An 18,434-nucleotide genomic window follows, 5' to 3' on the forward strand; every position below is an offset into this window, starting at 1 on the left:
AAGGCAGGTTCTTAACCACTTGACCACCAGGGAAGTCCCCAGGGGGTATCTTTTGATAAACAGAAATCTTAAATTTTGAAAAACATCCTTCATATAATTTTCTTTTGTGTTGCTAAGAAAGCTTTGCCTCCCCTGTGTCACCAAGATATTTTCCTAAATTATCATCTAGAAGCTATACAGTTTGGGCTCTTTCTTATAGGCCTGAGATAAACCTTGATATGTCTGTACAGGACCAAGAAAAATGTTGCAGCTCACTGTTTTCTACTTGGATATTCTGGTGTAAGATCATCAGTTATTGAAGACTTTTTTCTCATTACCTTTTCTGGGACTCCATCTGAAAATAAACTGACTATGTAGGTATGGTCTATTTTAGGATGCTATCCCATTTTACTGGTGTATTGGTCTATCTTTATGTCAATAACTATACTGTTTTATTTAACATTATAATACATTTTGAAACCAGACAGCCCAAGACATGCAGTTTTTTCAAGATTGTTTTGACTATTTTAGACGCTGTGAATTTCAAAATTTTACAATCACCTTGTCAATTTCATCATAACTTATTACATCTGAAATATCCTATTTCCAAATAAGGTCATATTCTGAAGTTCTGGATGGACGTGACTTTGTGAGAAATATCATTCAATACAGTGTATCAGTCGGCCTAGGTGTTTATCAACTTTATAATTTCCGAAGTCTCACTTTTGATTTTGTTGATTTTCTGTTAATTTCCATTAACTTTGCAAATGTCCTCAGTCAATACCTTTCAAACATTTCTTCAGTACCATTTTTATCTTCTGAAACCCAATTATAAGATTAAGATCATATAATTTTGCCTTCAAAACTCATTCAATTCTTTTTATTTTTGCTTTTTTCTTTGGTTTCCAGGTTTTATACTTTCAACTGCCCTATCTTTTAGTTTACATCCTTTCCTCTGCATAGTCATATCATACTCTAGAATTATTTTGCTTTCCAAATGAACATTTCTCTGCTGAAATCCCCCCTTTTCGTACATGTTTTCTACTCTTTTTACTAGCTCCTTCAGCACTTTTATCATAGTTATCTCCCTCTGATAACTGCAACACCTGAGCAATCTCTGAGTTTGCTTCTATTGACAATTTCCTGTCTGTATCAAATTTTTTTGCTCCTTTGAATGATTGTATAAGTTCTGACTATATGCTGTATATATTCTATAAAAGAACAGTAAGTATTAAAAATGGCAGTTGCCTCCCAAAAGGGGAATGCCTATTTTGTCAGGTATATAGAATGGGAGGTTAGTTAACATGATTTACAGTTGAGGTGGAGATGAGCTTTGTTACTGCTAGTTTGATTTACGTGATTCTACTGGAATCTTTGTGCTTTTCATTTGAGCTGCCAGTTATCCAAACATGGGGAATTTCTCTCTGCCCTACATTCTGACTATATTTTAGAATTTCTGAGGCATTCTCTTTATATTCTGTTCAAGCCTTCTGAGTAGGTGAATTCTCAGATAAACTGTATTTCAAATTACCATGCCTTGTGGAGGATACAAGACCTTTCCTTTGTCTTAGATCTATTCTACATTCTTACCTTTCTAATAAATACACTGTTTTAAAAACCAGCACTCTGGCTGGTTGAAAAAAAGACAATATTAGGGCAGTAATCCAACATTTATTCAATTTCATTTCATGGCAAGTCTGTATAGAACACTGCACAAGAAAAGTTGTCTTTCTCTTTCATAAATCCACTGAGTATTTACAGCATGACACTATTCTAGAAATAGATAATCTTGGTAAGCAAGATAATTAAAAAGAGTTCTTACATTATATTAGATATCTAGGTTGATATTCTAAAATCTGATTAAAAGAGAATTAGTTCAGGCTCCTACATGTTAGTCTGCCATCTCCTAAAACCCTGTTCTCATCAATAAACAACTGATGCAAGGAGAAAAAATTGGGAAACAGCATTCTCGTTTTTTAAAATCATAATGCTGAAATAGACACATCCATTTCATTTACATTTCATGACTAAAATTCATTCTTCTGCCTATACTTAACTAAAAGGGAAATGTTGTCTTGCGTGTCTTTAAGAACACAGGAAACAGTATCTGTTGATTTTGTCAGCTTAACCTCCTATTCCCAAAAGTCTACATGCAAAACAAAATTCATTGAACTACCTTACCCATTCATTCAAGTTATTAATACTACTATCTAACAGTGTTGGCAAGGCACACTTTGAAGGAGGGTATGGTTAGCTTCCATTACTTCAGGCTTAAGATAAGGGACGAAGGCAAATTCAAAAATTTCTATTTATAATCTCTTTTAAAACATTCATATTTTCAGCCCATGTTATTTCTAAGGGTAAAAGTTAAATAATGAAATTAAAATACTATTCAAGTAATATTTTTTGTTTTTAAAATAATTTAAAGTTGTTAATGTATCTCTAAGTTCTAATATGGAAGCACAAGTCCATGTTCTTCCTTGTGCCATCTTGCCCCCACATAAACTATAATTTTATGAACTTTATCTGTTTCCTTCTTACCATACTGTGGTCCTTCACAACTTAGATTACAGCCTCCTTGAGAGACAGCAGTCAGGACTAGATACTGTTTCACAGATATGGTTGCACATGATGTGGTTGCACATGATGAAAATCAAGATTTTCAGAGGCATGAAAAAGATGTTTTATGGTTTGTACTGAAAATTTTTTTCAGTGATTGTCAGATTTCAATCAGTGTTTACTGAAATGTTTCCCATGTTCACTGTTGCTTTATATAGCTAAACAGTATTGTATTCCATTTTCTACAAGTACAGAAGTCTTCAGAAACATTTTACCGTTTTACAACCAGAAAGCTTTTCATAATTGAGATCTATGGTTCTACTATATAACCATCTTCCCTTAATTGCTCCCTCTTACACTTTAAACTTTTCCTTACCATCTTTTATTCTGGCTATGGACCCACTTCTTCTAAAAAGAAAAACCTTGTTAATCTTCAGAGATTCTTCTGCAAATCAGTTGATCACTGGGCACCTTCCAGATGAGTGTTTTCTTCTTCTGAATTTTATCTGGGATCTGTAAACCATTCTTTATCTGCACAGATAAGGATTCAAGTAGAAGTACTCCAATTACTTGCATGTCCAGAGAGAAAATTATTTTGGTGGGTACATGTATCATAATTACTCTACACCTAGTTTTTCTGGATTGCTGTTTCTATCCTTTAGAATTGGGGTTCTACAAAGATCACATCCCATTAAAAAATGTCCAACATTTGTTCAAGGTTTCTTTTTCAAATAATTATAATTTGCTATAAATGAAATCTTATGAAATTCTTGAGTGCAGTTTGAGGTGACTTTTATATTAATTATACTTGCTGTTATTCACAAACTTCTCAGCCTTGTGTAGGAACATTGACGACTGTTCTATACAAAACGCAACTGGAGTAAATTTACCTATAGCTATTTTTTCTCATTCATTAGTAATTAAAATTTCACATCAGAGACTAAGCTTCATGAAACAAGTGTGAGCGAGCATGTGTGATAGACCATTTAGCATAGTATCTGGCCTTGTGGCAGGAATCAAATCAATATCCACAGAATATCTTGTGCAAAGCTTATGCAATTAAAGTGCTCATGTGAATTCAGGTCTACTTCCCTTTAAAGTTGGATTCCAGAAGAAATAAATTTTATAAAGACTGTATGAAATGTATTAATATGGTAAAACTATTACTTCAAAACCCAATTCTAAAGGAGCTGTTGAGCATTGCTGATTATTTGGGGTCCTGAAACATTTCTCTTACATAAGTGCTCCAAACAAAACACGAGTTTTAATGGTTTTAAAAATGTGAAAAACTGGATTTTGCAGACTGCTTGGTGCAGTTCTGGTTGCTTCTCTTTAAAAAAAAAAAGTAGAAAAAAAATATACAATTTTGTAGTCCTTTGGTTTTACTTTCTGGGCTAAAAAAGTATAGGCATAAATGTTTTTACATGATCCTCTTGAAGATGTCCTTTAAAATAACATCAAATGTCTTAATTCACATCTCTTGATTATCAGGATTCTTTCATGTCACAGTCAGCCTTGATTAAATGGTTGAAAACTTCAGAGCAGAATAAGTAACTTTCACGAATATCTCCCCAATCCCTGAGAATCATAATCACCAAAGGTATATTTTCTCGTTTCATCATACATCTCTGGAAAGTAGCCATGTTCGTTCATTGTTAACAGGGCAAGGAGCAGTGTCATAAAGGGTTAATCCATGTAAAGTGGCTTCAACCCGTAAAGAAATTTTCTGGAACAGAAAAGAAAATTACATATAGAAGTTTGTTCCTTAAAGACAGATCACATGTTCAGTATATTCTGGGAATATCTTGGGATCCGGAATGTAAACCAATTCTAATGAAGAACAAGAGAGAGATGGCTGTTGTACTGCCAAAAGTATCGTCTGTAGTACAAACAGAATTGTGAAAAATAAGCTTCTTTCCTCAGAAGTTCCTTGGTTTTCTCTGGTTTCTACGAAGAATCAATAAAACTAAATGTTGAGGATGGCCTATATAAATGTAGCCTGAGTTGATAAAAACTCTGAGAGAATATCTGCAAATTTAATTGTTTTACAACCCTATTTTCAAGGCTTAACCTTGCTAAAAGAACACTATTTCTCAAAGCACAGAAACAAATCACGTTAGAAGCTCCTCTTTTGGCTCACTCCTTAAGAAGTTAATTTTTGAAAAGGCGAGAGAGTTGCCTATAGAAAGTTTCTTATTCCACCAAAGGAAGTTTGACAGCATATATCTAATTCTACATTTTCTTACCTGAAAATCACGAATGTAAGTCAGGAAAAAACCAAAGAAGGAAAGTGACATAGACCATTCTGCTGCCGTAGTAATCATGTGAAGCACATAACCCTTAAGTGACAACAACAACAAAAAACAGTTCTGTGAAATTTCATTCATATGACCTCAAATAAAAAACCTGTAATATTTATAAACCAATCAGTATTCTGAAATATCAACCCTTGATTTATTTGACATATCTCTAGAATTAAAGGTGGACATTAAAGACATCCTAAATGACCTATCACATTTTCATTTATAGCAAGTGAAATTTTCATTCAAATAACTAAGAACAGGAGACCTTAACTCTACAACCAAGAAGTTACTGCCTTTTCCAAAGTCATGAGCCATTAAATGCCACTAAAAAAGTTTAAGTAAACAACGCTCAGGTTAATAGGTGGCTCAGTGGTATAAAGAATCCGCTTGCAATGCAGGAGATGCAGATTCAATCCCTGGGTCAGGAAGATCCCCTGCAGAAGGGAATGGCAACCCACTCCAGTATTCTTGCCTGGAAAATTCCATGGACGGAGAAGCCTGGCAGGCTACAGTCGACAGAATCCCAAAAAGTTGGATATGACTGAGCAACTGAACATGCACACATGCAAAAAATGCTCATGACAAACTTGATACTACATTTTGAGCATTAAAATATGGATTCTGATTAGGAGTATCTAGTAAATTATTTCAGTTCTTACTTTGTCCTCAGGGTTCCAATGGAGTTTCTGTACTATATCAGCACCAAAACTGCCATTGTACAAAAGTGATGAGCAAGTCAGCACTATTAAAAAGAAATAAGTCAAGGAAGAATCTCAAGGAAGACCTGTAAGTTTAAGTTAAACTCAAAATTAAAAACAAATATCTTCAAAGATCTGAAAGGATCACACATGTATTTGTTTCCAAGGCCCAAAACTATTTTCTTAAAGACTTCACATTACATGGCATTAGTAAAATTTAAAATGTGCCCAGATTATTATCAAATGCTTTGCAGAGTCAGTTTCTTTTTGCTCAATAAAGTCTTAGTTCTATCATAAGCTTTTGCTACACAATTGTTCTTAAGGAGGGAATCAACTCATCTTTCCTATCTTTGAGGTAAGTATGATTAGGCTAGACATTATCTTTGCTTCTCACTCAGTTACCATGTTCCAAGTAAAAATTTGAATTTCATGATTCAAATTAATTTAGGATTCAGTAAACCAAGAAGCTCACCCACAAAAGGCCTGTTTACAACATGTCAACAGTGTTCACTTAAATGCTGTTGTTCAATTCCCTTTCAAGGATAGCCACATTTTACAGCAAAGGATACTGCTAAATGCACTTACTCCACACCAGATAACCAATAACAGTCTGATCCAGAAGACTTGTTTGCCATGAATTTTGGGCTGCATTTGGTAGGAAAGGATAGTCTGAACAAACATATATAACGAGCCCATACCAAATGTGAGCACAGCTCCACACACATGTACAGCAAAAAAGGTGGTTTTCTGAGAGGTAAAAGGAAGAAATAAGTCAATAAAAGAAACTACAAAATCACAAACACAATATTTAAAAACACAAGTCCAGCAAATTCAACAGGACATTCACTGAGTAGGAAAGCTATCTGTAATAGCTACAGATTATTTCCTGAGATAATTTTCTCTCAGTACTCAGCATAAACCTGAAAATTACAGTCATCCAAATTACTTCATATGCCACTAAGGAAAACATGACAGTAATTACTCATTTACTCATGCTTATTTGGGTGCCACTTATGTGTCAAGCTACTGTTCTAAGCATTCAGATATATGAGTGAACAAATTAGATAAAAAATTGGCCCTCACAGCTTACATTCAAGTGAAGGTAAACAAACAATAAAAAATAAACTTTAGAAATAATTCCATATATGTTAAATAGTGATAAGGGTTATAGCAAAAGAGTAGAACAAAGTAAAGAGAACTAGGATGGTTGGGAATGCAGGAGGCAAGGAGTATCAACTTAAATTTAAATAAAGTCTAAATACAATTTAAAGGTTCAAGAAATTAAAACATTCTTCCTTGTTTCTAGTTTGACTTGTTTTGATAAATTATACACTAAGGGATTAGCATAAATTGCAAATTTTTTCTCTGTTGCCTTACTCTTTGTTTTTGAATTAATTTATTGTTTTCCTTTGCCTTACTCTCATTAATATCCCCTTACACTTTACTTTTTACTATATATGCCCCCATTTAAAAGTGATGACAGTAACTCCCCAAAAATTCTATTATCAAAGCCTTTGGTTGAAGTATTAGGTTGGTGAAAAAGTAATTATGGTTTTGGACCACTGCAACTAGGCTCAAACATATCTTTATTAATCAAAATAAGAACCATCACAATGACACATTTTTACCAATGAGAAATAAGTTTGTTTATTCCTGTAGCATAAAAATTCTTGCCGTGAGCTTCAGTGAACTCTTGGAAAGTATTTTCTACCTCCTGCTAGTTGTGGAAGCATTTTCCCTGAAAAAAGTTGTCGAGATGCTTAAAGAAGTTGTAGTCAGTTGGCAAGAGGTCAGGTGAATATGGCGGATGAGGCAAAACCTCACAGCTCAATTTGTTCAACTTTTGAAGTGTTGGTTATGCAATGTGCAGTTGGATGCTGTAGCGGAGCAGAACTGGGCCCTATCTGTTGACCAATGCCAGCTGTAGGCACTGCAGTTTTCAGTCCATCTCATCTATTTGCTGAACATACTTCTCAGATGTAATGGTTTCGCTGAGATTCAGAAAGCTGAAGAGGATCAGCCAGGCAGCAAGCAGACCACCAAACAGTGACCATGACCAAGTCTGGCTTTGGGAAGTGCTCTAGAGCTTCCTTTCAGTCCAGCCACTGCACTGGTCATTTCCCATTGCTGTATGAAACCCACTTTTCATCGCACATCACAATCCAATTGAGAAACGGTTTGCTGTTACATAGAATAAGAGAAGACAACACTTCAAAATGATGACTTTTTTTTTTTTTTTTTTTGCAGTCAGCTCATGAGACACCTACTTACTGAGCTTTTTCACTTTTCCAATTTGCTTCAAATGCTGAACGACAATAGAATGGTTGGCACTGAGTTCTTCGGCAACTTCTCGTGTTGTTTTAAGAGGATCAACTTCAGTGATCCTCTCAATTGGTTGTTGTCAACTTCCAACAGCCTGTCACAGTGCTCCCCATCTTCAAGGCTCTCGTCTTCTTTGCAAAATTTCTTGAACCACCATTGCAATGTATGTTCCTTAGCAGTTCCTGGGTGAAATACGCTTATGTTGCAAGTTGCCTCCACTGCTTTACGACCCATTTTGAACTTGAATAAGAAAATTGTTCAAATTTGCTTCATCTAACATAATTTCCCTAGTCTAAAATAAATATAAACAGCAAGTACTAAGTCATTAGCAAAAAAAAAAAAGTGTATAACATTTACTTAAGAATGTATTTCAATATCAAACAGCAAAGTTCAACAATGCAAAATCACAATTACTTTTGTACCAACCTAATACAGTTTTCTAAACTGATGCTGCCTGTGTCAGTTGGTTGACAAGATACCACACAGCAGGTGGTATGAGGGTATGACTCCCCAGTATTCACTGCAGCACTATTTTCAATAGCCAGGACATGGAAACAACCTAAATGTCCACTGACAGATGAATGGATAAAATATGATACATATACACAATGGAATATTACTCAGCCATTAAAAGGAATGAAACAGGGTCATCTGTAGAGACGTAGATGGAATGAGAGTCTGTCATACCAAGTGAAGTAAGTCAGAAAGAGAAAAACAAATATCATATATTAACACATATATGCGGAATCTAGAATGGACATGTAGACACAATGGGGAAGAGGAAGGTAGGACAATTGAGACAAAATGGGATTGACATATATACACTACCATGTGTAAAACAGACAGTTAATGGGAACCTGCTGTATAGCATCGGGAGCTCAGCTTGGTGTTGTGATGACCTAAATGGGAGGGATGCGGGGTGGCGGGGGCGGGGAGGAGAGGTGGGAGTGAGGTCCGAGAGAGGGGATATGTTCCCTGGTGGCTCAGATGGTAAAGAACTTACCAGCAATGCGGGAGACCTGGGTTTGATCCCCAAGTTGGGAAGATGTCCTGGAGAAGGGAATGGCAACTCACTCCCATATTCTTGCCTGGAAAATTCCATGGACAGAGGAGCCTGGTGGACTACATACAGTCCATGGGGTCACAAAGAGTGGGACATGACTGAGCGACTACACTTTCATAGCTAATTCACTTCATTGTACAGCAGAAACTAACACAGCATTGTAAATCAATTACATTACAATTGAAAAAGTAAAATTTACATTAAAAGAAAAAAGAGGGTATGACTAAGGTAATAGAAGAGAGATTAGGTTAGGGGTTGGTTCTCTCCTTCTATGAACAACTATGCTAATTCACATACAGTCTTTTTTAAGCTGAAGGTGTAAGAAGTCTCAAGTATAAAGAAATAAAGATAACAAGTTATTTGGATTCCTTTGGAGAAAGTGCTACTTTGATAAGGTCTGGGATGTTTTAACTGGCAGTAAGTTACGAGCACTGGGAAGGGAAAAAAATCGTTACTATCACCTTGGGTCACAAAGAAAAAAAAAATTCAGCACCCATAAAACAATACAAAATGGTAGTATCTTCTTGGTTCATGTGAATTTACCAGTATATATGGATACAGGCTGCAAAAATGAAATTGATTTAGGGCTAACAGCAGGATTTTTCTCCTTAAAAATATTCTCACATATATTTGTTGACTGAAAAACATGCACAAGATAAAAGTTGAGTGTGTGCTGTGTTTAGTTGTTCAGTCATGCCCAACTCTTTGTAACCCCGTGGACTGTAGCCCACAAGGCTCCTTGTCCATGGGGATTCTCCACGAAAGAATACTGGAGTGCCACACCCTCCTCCAGCATCTTCCCAACCCAGGGATCGAACCCAGGTCTCACTGCAGGCAGATTCTTTACCATCTAAGCTACCTTGAGAGTTACATTTTATTTGGAAGACTTTCTGAAGACTTCAAGTCCAGGAGGTAGCCTCTCAGATAGCTCTAAGAAACTGTCCTGAAGAGGTAAGGAAGGAGCCAGATACATGTAAGTTTTGCAACAAAGATGACTACTATTAATTAAAGAAAACCAGATATCTCAACTTAGTTTTGTGCTTTTCTATATATGGAAAGATGCAAGAGCCTGGGCTCACTGAAATCATTCCTTTGATAAGCACCTTAACTATCTAGGTCCAGTATCCAGTCCCCATCCTGAGTCCCCTCAGGGTACACTGCTGGGCGGTGGCTGCAGTGGCTGAAGGCTTGGCAGCTGGGAGCCCATTTGTCTCCATCCTGAGTTTTCTCAAGGCTCACTGTTGGGGACGGCTGTAGTGGCTTGATGACTGCGATATCCTTTGTTTACTGACGTGGCAGGCAACATTTTTCATTCACATATTGATGAAGCTAAATACAGATAAGTCTGATCAATGCCCACATGTGATCAGCACACAGTTCCATCAACAAAATCCCACAGTTATAAGAAAAAGAATGGAGAGCATTCACTACTATGTTTATAATCAGAATGGAGGTGTATAAAGCTGGTTTTAACTGATAGTACTTCAGTTTAATCCATTTAATTTTGTCGTTTAGAGACTAGGGAAACAGCAAAAGATCTTGAAATGGGCAACAGATACCCTTTCAATAGAATGCTAGAGCCTGTGGGAATGATTCTATAGAAATGTTAATTGTTCTTGGCTTTGATTAGGCTATTTTGCAGAGAGAACTGGTACAATGATAGATATTATGTGTCGAGATAAAAGTTAACTTATTAAAAATGCATAGTAACACAAGTAATCAATGTGAATAGAAAGGCGTACTGTGTCCCACTGAATGCAACTGACTTTCACTTCGTGAATAATGACCAGTTTTGTTAGTTTAGAATCTATTTGTAAATTCATTTGAGCATTTCTTTTCTGACTTATAATTGTATGGCACTTTGACTTCTTTTTGAAGTGGTTTGCAGTATCGACTATTCCTCTCATTAATTAATAAATTAAATGCAATCTTTGACACATGTACCACAACAGTCACAATTTTATCTTCTTTAAAAATATATTTAGGACTTCCCTGGTGCTCCAGTGGTTAAGAATCTGCTTGCAATGCAAGGGATACTGGTTTAACCCTTGATCCAGAAAGATCCCACATGCCACAGAGCAACTGATTCCGTCGGCCACAACTACTGAGCCTACGTGCACCCTATAGCCCATGCTCCACAACAAGAGAAGCCACTGCAATGAGAAGCCTGTGCACTGCAACTAAACAGCAGCCCTCGATCACTGCAAGTACAGAAAGCCCTCACACAGCAACAAAGACCCAGCACGGCCAAAAAATAAATCAATCAATTTTATATATATATATATATATATATATATATATCTGATATATATATATCAGAGAAGGCAATGGCACACCACTCCAGTACTCTTGCCTGGAAAATATAAAAAATTTAACAAAAACAAAAACATACTCCTTGACAAAGACAAGACAAATTATAGAGGTATGTGTGTGATCAGGGGCAAATGTTTGCTACAGAAATTATAAACCCTATAATCTTCACCTAAAAGTTTTAATGAAACTTAAAAACTAGTCATGTATGGATGTGAGAGTTGGACTATAAAGAAAGCTGAGTGCCAAAGAATTGATGCTATTGAACTGTGGTGTTGCAAAAGACTCTTGAGAATCCCTTGGACTGCAAGGAGACTCAACCAGACCATCCTAAAGGAGATCAGTCCTGAGTGTTCATTGGAAGGACTGATGTTGAAGCTGAAACTCTAATACTTTGACCACCTGCTGTGAAGAGCTGACTCATTTGAAAAGCCCCTGATGCTGGGAAGGCAGGATGATGAAGGCAGGAGGGGAAGGGGACGACAGAGGATGAGATGGTTGGATGGCATCCCTGATTCAATGGACATGAGTTTGAGTAAACTCCAGGAGCAGGTGATGGATAGGGAGGCCTAGCGTATAGCAGTCCATGGTGTCGCAAAGAGTTGGACACGACTGAGTAACTGAACTGAATGATATTCCTTCCAAAGTCTCCTTGAAGATAAATTTTCTAGGAAATAAGAATGCCATGTGATAACAGAGGCATAAATTGCAGTTATGCCGCCATAAGCCAAGAAATGCCAAGAATTACTAAAAGCTGAGAGAGAGGCATGAAATAGATTCTCCCCCTGAGCCCCCAAAAGGGAACCAACTCTACTAACATCGTGATTTCAGGTTTTTGGCCTCCTGAACCCTGAGAGAATAAATTTCTCTCATTTTTTAATATCCAGCTTGTGGTATTTTGTTATGACAGCTCTAGAAAATCAATATAGATTCCTGCCTAGTTATCCCTTCCAAGTTTCCTTGAGGAAAAATTTTTCTAGGGTCAACTAAAGAATGTCACTCACCATCTGGACCTACGGGGATTAGCCCTGCTAATCACTCATCTTCAACACACTCTGAACAGAGCTCAGGGCAGAGATCTGTAATGAGGCACTCTGTGTGCTGGGAAAAACTGGCACAACAGGCCTTCAGAGATAATTTTCAAGAGATAATTTTATGAACCCAAACTCTTGTATCCTCTCATACTTAGAAAAGCACTAACTTAGATAGTCCTGCCTTATGACTAGCAGCAACTTTCTATGAGATGTGTGTTTGACTGAATATACTTTTTTTCCAGTATCACATATATGCTGATGGGAGTCCCCTTAACTTCTCTGGAGCAGTTCCCCATTAGCTATCTCAGAAGATGCCTCCAGGCTATCGTCCTCAGTGAAAGTCGCTCAGTTGTGTCCAACTCTTTGCGACCCCGTGGACTGTATAGTCCGTGGAATTCTCCAGGCCAGAACACGAGTGGGTAGCCTTTCCCTTCTCCAGGGGATCTTCCCAACCCAGGATTGAACCCAGGTCTCTCGCATTGCAGGCAGATTCTTTACCAGCTGAGCCACAAGGGAAGCCCTCATAAGTCCCCAAATAAAACTGCAATTCACATCTCTCACATCTCTCACATGGTATATTTTTATTTCAGTCGACACACTAGGATGAGAAAAATTCCTAAGCACTGAGAACACATATTTGTTTCGCTGCATTTTTTTTTTAATTGTTTGGCTGTATGCTTGCAGGATTTTACTTCAACCAGGAACTGACCTCAAGCCCTCTGAAAGAGAATCTATCTGCCAATGCAGGAGACGCAAGAGACGTGAGTTCAGTCTCTGGTTCAGGAAGATCCCCTGGAGCAGACAGTGGCAACTCACTCCAGTATTCTTGCCTAGAAAATTCCATGGACAGAGAAGCCTGGCTGGCTACAGTCCATAGGAGAGCAGAGAGTCGGACATGACGGAGTGACCGAGCATACACATACAAAAACTTTGGCAGTGAAAGCACAGAGTCCTAACCACTAGACCACTAGGGAATTCCCTTGCTGGATCCTTTTATACACACTTGTTTTCAGAGAAATTAAATAATGTATTTTTTTAAGTCAGAGTTTTCAAAGGCCGTATTGTAATTATTAGGTCTCTTTAAATGCAGACGATCACAGTAATCACAGGGAATTTTTTTATCTATCCTGCTTAGTTCCTTTAGCCTCTCTCAGTAAGTTACTAAATATTAATACTTAATATGAAAGCACGTCTGTGCTAAGCACTATGTTGGGTGCTGGGTATACAATGGTGAATGAAACCACTGAGCTATACTTAATGGAGAAATATATCAACTTAAAAATTAAAAATAAATTAAAAAAACATAAATAAGAGATTATACTACCAAAAGTACTGCAAAGAATTAGTTTCCAGAGGATTAGAAAACACAAAGAAAGAAAACCTGAAATTTACAAGAGGAAATCTACTGACAAAAAAAGACTGCCCTGAGGAAATAAAGTCTGCCTACATCTATCTAGGCTTGGTTTGTACTATGTGCAACAGAAGAAACAATGTATGAAACAGAGTTAAGTAAACCTTATTCAAGGAACACAGAAAGATCCCTGCTATGTATAATATAAGGACGGGCAATGATGCAGCATGAGGCTATACAGATAGACAGCAGTCAGATCTCACAGCACCTTTTGATTAATTAAGCAGCTTGGCAGTTTAACAAATTATTTTTTTTCCTCTCTTGATTTCATCTCTTTTCACGTGACCTTGGACCTGTGAGCTTTAAGCAGGGGTACAAGGAAACAGGAATGAGGTGTACATATATTTCTAAAAGATTACTTTGGCTGCAGTATCAAATTAAAGGGATGTAACACTGAATGCAGAAGAACTATTAGGGAGACTATAGCAGTAATCCAGAGGAGAGGTGGTAAAATCTAAACTGGTTGAGAAGGAGATGTAGAGACAGTTGGGGAAAAAAAATGGAGAAGCAGATGATTTCAAGAAATATTTAAGAGACAAAACCAACAAGTCCTTATTTTAAAATAAAGTGTTTGTCTCTCTTCCAATTTAAGCTCTGCACCTATAAATCCTTTGTAGACCTGGTTTGTGTACAATTTTTCCTATATGAATCAACTAGAGTTTGTCTCTGCAAGAGAGAAGTGGGGAGAAGAGAAAGAGGCATTTAACTCACCATTTTAAATAAGCAGTGAAAGTTTACATTAGAAAGGAAGGAAGGAGAACTGTTTGCTATGTGAGTAATGCTACAGGGTTTGCTTATAAACAGGCAATGAAGCCATAAGTAAAAGATGTAGAGCATATTCATTCAACAGGTCCAAAGCTGCATGAAAATAGATATTATCAAGAGAAAAAGTAATTTGACTCAAAATTATAAGGTCAAAGAGACCCTTGTGATGAATGTGAATTAGAATGGAAGCTGAAAATAAAGAATGTATACAAATATAAACTGTTTTAATGGCTGAATGAGATTAAGGGAGAAAGGCAGTTTTGCATGGATGCTATTAGGAACTCCCACTGGAATTCACTGGGCTGTGTATAAACGTATCAGCTACTAATAGAAGTAGCTATGTTAAATGTAAAGGTCACTTTGCAATCCATTTTTACTAAACAGTGATTAGAGAAATATTGTTAAATTGATCAAGGGATAACTGGAGCAAAGAATCACTATCCAAATACTAAAAACCTCCAAACACATTTTTAAACACTGAGCTATACAAACCGACTACAGAAGGCATGACTCTATTTGTGGTAGACAGCTAGCTAGCTGTCCACACAATTTTCTGTATCCCTTCCATAGTACAGAGTTGCCCTGGGAACTGCTGCCCAGCAAGATTTTATTTTCCAGCCTTTCTTGTATCTAGCAAAAATGAATGTGAATAGAACCATGTAAGTCACTGCCAGGTCAAAGTTTTTAAGAAGCAGGTGTGAATTTTGCATGTTCTCTTTGTTTCAGGCAGCTAGATGCAGAAGACAAAAGAATCTTAAGGATTTGCAAGGCCCAAAGAGTGGCAGTGTGTGGACTTTAAATCACTGTGGAGGATAAGCCATCTACCAACCAAAAATACCAGCATGTGATGCATCTATGTAAAAAATAAACTTTAATTGTGTTAGGACACTTAAATTTTGGACTTTATTATAGCAGCAAGCATTACTCTAATATCTGCTTATGTATTATGGATTATGTAACTGGATGTTTAGGTTTCCTTTTTTAGCATGTATTTTTCTGTACTTCAGGAAAATACTTATGCTAGGCTAAAACACAAACCTGGAAGTTTGCCACAAGAGAAAGTCCTAAACAACTCAGTAATCCAAGTACAAGGCCAGCCTTGTTTAATCTGATGATTCGATTCTCTTCCGGATTCAGAGCATGAACTTGCTTATAACGAACATAAATGGTCGCAACACCTGGGAAAAGACAATCGGAAAAACAAAAAAGTAATAAATAACTAAGGAATAAAGTTGCCAATAAAGAGCTCACAAAAGTCAGTGGTATCTAGAAACATGGAGTTACCCCGCCCCCACTCCACCCCTTGACCCCACTGCACGTGGGATCTTAGTTCCCTGACCAGGGATCAATCCCATGCCCCCTGCATTAGAAGCTCAGTCTTAACCACTAGACTACCAGGGAAGTCTCAAGAAGCATAGTTTCCTTTTAAAGATAATCTGAGAGAAGAAAAAACAAAACAAGCAAAGAACCAGCTGTAGTTTCTAAAGAACTTTTAAGATTGTACTGTAGAGAAATGCAAATCAAAACCACAATGAGGTACCATTTCATACCAGTCAGAATGGCTGCGATCCAAAAGTCTACAAGCAATAAATGCTGGAGACGGTGTGGAGAAAAGGGAACCCTCTTACACTGTTGGTGGGAATACAAACTAGTATAGCCACTATGGAGAACAGTGTGGAGATTCCTTAGAAAATTGTAAATAGAACTGCCTTATGACCCAGCAATCCCACTTCTGGGCATACACACTGAGGAAACCAGAACTGAAAGAGACACGTGTACCCCAATGTTCATCGCAGCACTGTTTATAATAGCCAGGACATGGAAGCAATCTAGATGTCCATAAGCAGATGAATGGATAAGAAAGCTGTGGTACATATACACAATGGAGTATTACTCAGCCATTAAAAAGAATACATTTGAATCAGTTCTAATGAGGTGGATGAAACTGGAGCCGATTATACAGAGTGAAGTAAGCCAGAAAGAAAAACACCAATACAGTATACAAACGCATATATATGGAATTTAGAAAGATCGTAACGATAACCCTGTATGAGAGACAGCAAAAGAGACACAGATGTATAGAACAGTCTTTTGGACTCTGTGGGAGAGGGAGAGGGTGGGATGATTTGTGAGAATGGCATTGAAACATGTATAATATCATATAAAAAATGAATCGCCAGGCTAGGTTCAATGCAGGATACTGGATGCTTGGGGCTGGTGCACTGGGATGACCCAGAGAGATGGTATGGGGAGGGAGGTGGGAGGGGGGTTCAGGATTGGGAACACTGTGGTGGATTCATTTTGATGTATGGCAAAACCAACACAGTATTGTAAAGTAAAATTTAAAAAAATTTAAAAATTAAACCAAAAAAAAAAAAACTTTCAGCAAATGAAAAGATTGCCTCAAAATTAATTTAAAAAATTGGGAAATGTAAACAAAAAAAAGATTGTACTGTAAAACTACTATTATCTCTGTGTGACTGAGCAAGTTCTTTGCTTCCTGTGGGCCTCATGGTAAAAATATTTTGGAAAAATTTAGGTGAGTTTGATGTTTTCTGAAAATCTCTAATAATACATGTTATATAAAGCACAAACTGGGGGTTTCCCAGGTGGGGCTAGTGGTAAAGAACACACCTGCCAATGCAGGAGATATGAGAGACATGGATCCCTGTGTCAGGAAGATTCTTTGGAGGAGGGGATGGCAACCATGCCAATATTCTTGCCTGGAGAATCCCATGGAAAGAGGAGCCTGGCAGGCTACAGTCCTTGGGGTCCCAAAGAGTCAGATATAAGTAAAGCAACTTCACACAAACTATTACATATGATTAGCATTAAGGTCTAAAGTAATTAGTTTGAAGAATACGGATAAGATAGACACAGGCAAAAAATACCAAAGGATTATTTGCCTCACTCTCATTTCATTTCAAATTGCTACAACTTGGCTCAATCAGATACAGTAGTCAGTAACACAGGAAAAACAAAACAAAACCCCACTTGACTGTCCTTACTGGTTAAGAAAGGGCCAAATTAAACCTTCCATTGCAAAAATATTGCCAAAGAACTAGAAGTGTAGGAAACAACAGAGATATACTCTTGTAGAGACATATTGCTGAAAACTTTAGTTACAAGATGAACTTCTATACACAGAAATAATTTTCTTAACTTTAGTGTTTGCCCTGAGCAAATAATAAACATGATATGGAAAAGTGCAAATATTTAAAACAATCACAATCGGTGGAAAAAGCATTATTTTAGTAAACCAATAATTAAAAAATTAACTCAAAAAATAATGAAAGGAATGTAAAATAGTATGGTAGAACTCCATTTCTATGGCATTAGAATTATCACTCAAAAATCAAAACAGAGTTTCATAGCTATTCTCAAACTTCTCAATTGTTTATCTTAAAAGAATTTTGTTGAGGTTAGTTGTGGTCAGTGTGTTGATAGCTCTTTGTCCTCTACTGGTTGCTTAAGAAATCCCCTTAGGACCTCAAGGAATATTTGGTTATACTTTACAGCTTCTATTTGCATGAGTAGTCAAATAGCTCTATAGATATTTTTAAAACATTTATTTCCATAATTTAGCATTCCTAGACATTGTTTTTACTTTAAAAGAAACATATCTGTCATCAATAATTTAGTAATGATAACCTTCCTTCAATGTAACTAGCAAGTAAAACAAGGAACCCAACAGTAAAGGGCAATTCAGCTATAAATTTTGATTCCCAAAATCATTCTTACTACTTACATAAAACTGCGGCGATATTTAACATTGCCCCAAACAAGCATTTTTCTGGAGCCACTGTACCAGTGTCACTAGAAAAAGAAAAAAGAAAAAAAAATAGGTATGAGGATTCCTCATATTAGATTTAGATATACACGTGTATTTCTTCTAATGGATAAGAAACAAAAGAGGTTATTTCAAATCCTTTATCTTTTTATAAATTCCATGACTCAACCCTTAATTTTATAATGAGAACATGACAATTT

General features: G+C 36.8%; 1 protein-coding gene across 3 annotated transcripts in view; it reads right to left on the bottom strand.

Moving 5' to 3' along the window:
- DRAM2 (DNA damage regulated autophagy modulator 2) overlaps nucleotides 482–18,434 on the bottom strand; it is a 30,703-nt gene continuing 12,750 nt past the window's right edge. For 2 of the 3 annotated variants that reach the window (XM_005677913.3, XM_018045907.1), the window contains 6 exons: nucleotides 18,193–18,260; nucleotides 15,483–15,622; nucleotides 6,109–6,286; nucleotides 5,501–5,583; nucleotides 4,785–4,877; nucleotides 482–4,264 (listed from right to left, as the gene is read on the bottom strand). In XM_005677913.3, coding sequence (XP_005677970.1) covers nucleotides 4,157–4,264; nucleotides 4,785–4,877; nucleotides 5,501–5,583; nucleotides 6,109–6,286; nucleotides 15,483–15,622; nucleotides 18,193–18,260 — 670 coding nt within the window. In that variant the 3' untranslated portion in view covers nucleotides 482–4,156. The remainder of the gene's footprint in view (nucleotides 4,265–4,784; nucleotides 4,878–5,500; nucleotides 5,584–6,108; nucleotides 6,287–15,482; nucleotides 15,623–18,192; nucleotides 18,261–18,434) is intronic. The other variant, XM_005677912.3, reaches the window with a different exon arrangement.

The sequence above is a fragment of the Capra hircus genome, chromosome 3 (assembly GCF_001704415.2).
Source record: "Capra hircus breed San Clemente chromosome 3, ASM170441v1, whole genome shotgun sequence".
In the NCBI taxonomy this organism is placed as follows: Eukaryota; Metazoa; Chordata; class Mammalia; order Artiodactyla; family Bovidae; genus Capra; species Capra hircus.